The 1,486-nt window shown below is 52.2% G+C and overlaps 1 protein-coding gene across 1 annotated transcript in view; it reads left to right on the top strand.

Annotated features, from left to right (window-relative positions):
* The window catches only part of UBXN11 (UBX domain protein 11), a 23,203-nt gene that overhangs the window by 6,437 nt on the left and 15,280 nt on the right, over nt 1–1,486 (top strand). Inside the window, exon 4 of the mRNA XM_010830252.1 lies at nt 123–221. Coding sequence (XP_010828554.1) covers nt 123–221 — 99 coding nt within the window. The remainder of the gene's footprint in view (nt 1–122; nt 222–1,486) is intronic.

The following is a 1,486-nucleotide window of genomic DNA, read 5'->3' as shown; positions in this document are numbered from 1 at the left end:
GTTTTCTCTCCTCATACGCGGGGAGTGGGAAGGGGGAGAGGGACAGAGTACAGGCTGTTTCATCTCGGCCAGGGCCCAGGGCCTCAGCCGCAGAGCGGTGACCTGGGCATCCCTGTCTGCAGAAGATGAGGTGGACATGCTGAATGGCGCTCATGGCTCAGAAGAAAGGATCTCTGTCCCTTCCTGCTATGGTGGCATAGGTGCCCCTGTGAGTAGGCAAGGTGAGTGCAGACGCCCAAAGGGGTCTGAGTCCCTGGCATCAGGAAAGGCCCCAGTGAGAGAGGCCGTGAGAGGTATGGCCTCGCCTCCTGCCTGCTGGGTCAGAGGCAGCTGCTTCTGTTCCTGGCTGACTGTGGGCACGTGCCTGCACCCCAGACCTGTTCAGAGCTTGGCTTGGCATGAAGCCGCACATGGGCCCTGCCCTTAGCTCAGGTCTGTTCAAGCCCCAGGGCAGGCTGTGGCTGGCACCTAGGGCTCCGTAGTTGCGGCCTGTGGGCTTAGTTGTACTATGGCACGTGGGATCTTAGTTCCCTGACCAGGGATCAAACCCATGTCCCCTGCATTGCAAGGCAGATTCTTAACCACGGGGCCACCAGGGAAGTCCCTAATTTAAAACATTGTCAGCCAACAAAAAAGTTGAAATAGTTCAGCAGATGCTCACACATCCCCCCTCTGTATTCGGTAATAAGTGACATTTTGCTGTGCTTGCTTTCTCTCCTTATACACGTCTGGAGGAACACAAGTGTATTTTTTTTGATGAACCATTTGGAAATCAGTCACAGATACCGTGACAGTTCAGCTCTAAGCACTTCCCTGTGCGTCTTCTAGGAAGAAGGAAATACGTAACCACGATGCTGTGATCACATCTCGGAATGTGAACAACTCAGTACCTGACATCCCCGTGTTCCAAAATTCCTCCCACAGCTTTTTTCACTGATTTGGGTTCTACGTGAGAGTCGTGTCATGCGTCTTACTGTTGTACTTCTGCAGAGCAGAGTCCCTGCCTCTTTTAAACAATGATGCTTTTTGAAGAGTCCAGGCCACCTGCCCTGCAGGATGGGCCCCATTGTGACTTGTCCCCGTGCCGTTAACTTGCTCCTCTGTCCACTGTACTGCCTGTGAATTAGGGGTGAGATTAGACATGTGATTCAGCTGAGGGTGAACTTTTCGACACTGTTTGTAATGTGACCTGGATGTTGTACCACTTCTTTGTATGTCTTGAGTGCATTACTGAATCTCTGTGCCTCAGATTCCCAAAGCAGTTCATTTCCTCAGAAAAGCTGACACATGAAGTGTTTAGAACAGTCCCCATTGTCTAGGGGCTTCCCTGGTGGCTCCAAAGGTAAAGAATCTGTCTGCAATGCAGGAGACCCTGGTTTCATCCCTGGGTTGGGAAGATCCCCTGGAGAAGGGCATGGTAACCCACTCCTGTATTCTTGCCTGGAGAATCCCATGGACAGAGGAGCCTGGCAGGCTATAGTATAGG

This window comes from Bison bison, unplaced genomic scaffold (genome assembly GCF_000754665.1).
Source record: "Bison bison bison isolate TAMUID 2011002044 unplaced genomic scaffold, Bison_UMD1.0 scf7180017864516, whole genome shotgun sequence".
Taxonomy (NCBI): domain Eukaryota; kingdom Metazoa; phylum Chordata; class Mammalia; order Artiodactyla; family Bovidae; genus Bison; species Bison bison.
The sequence above is the reverse complement of the archived record's forward strand: the minus strand, read 5'-3'. Positions and strand labels throughout refer to the sequence as shown.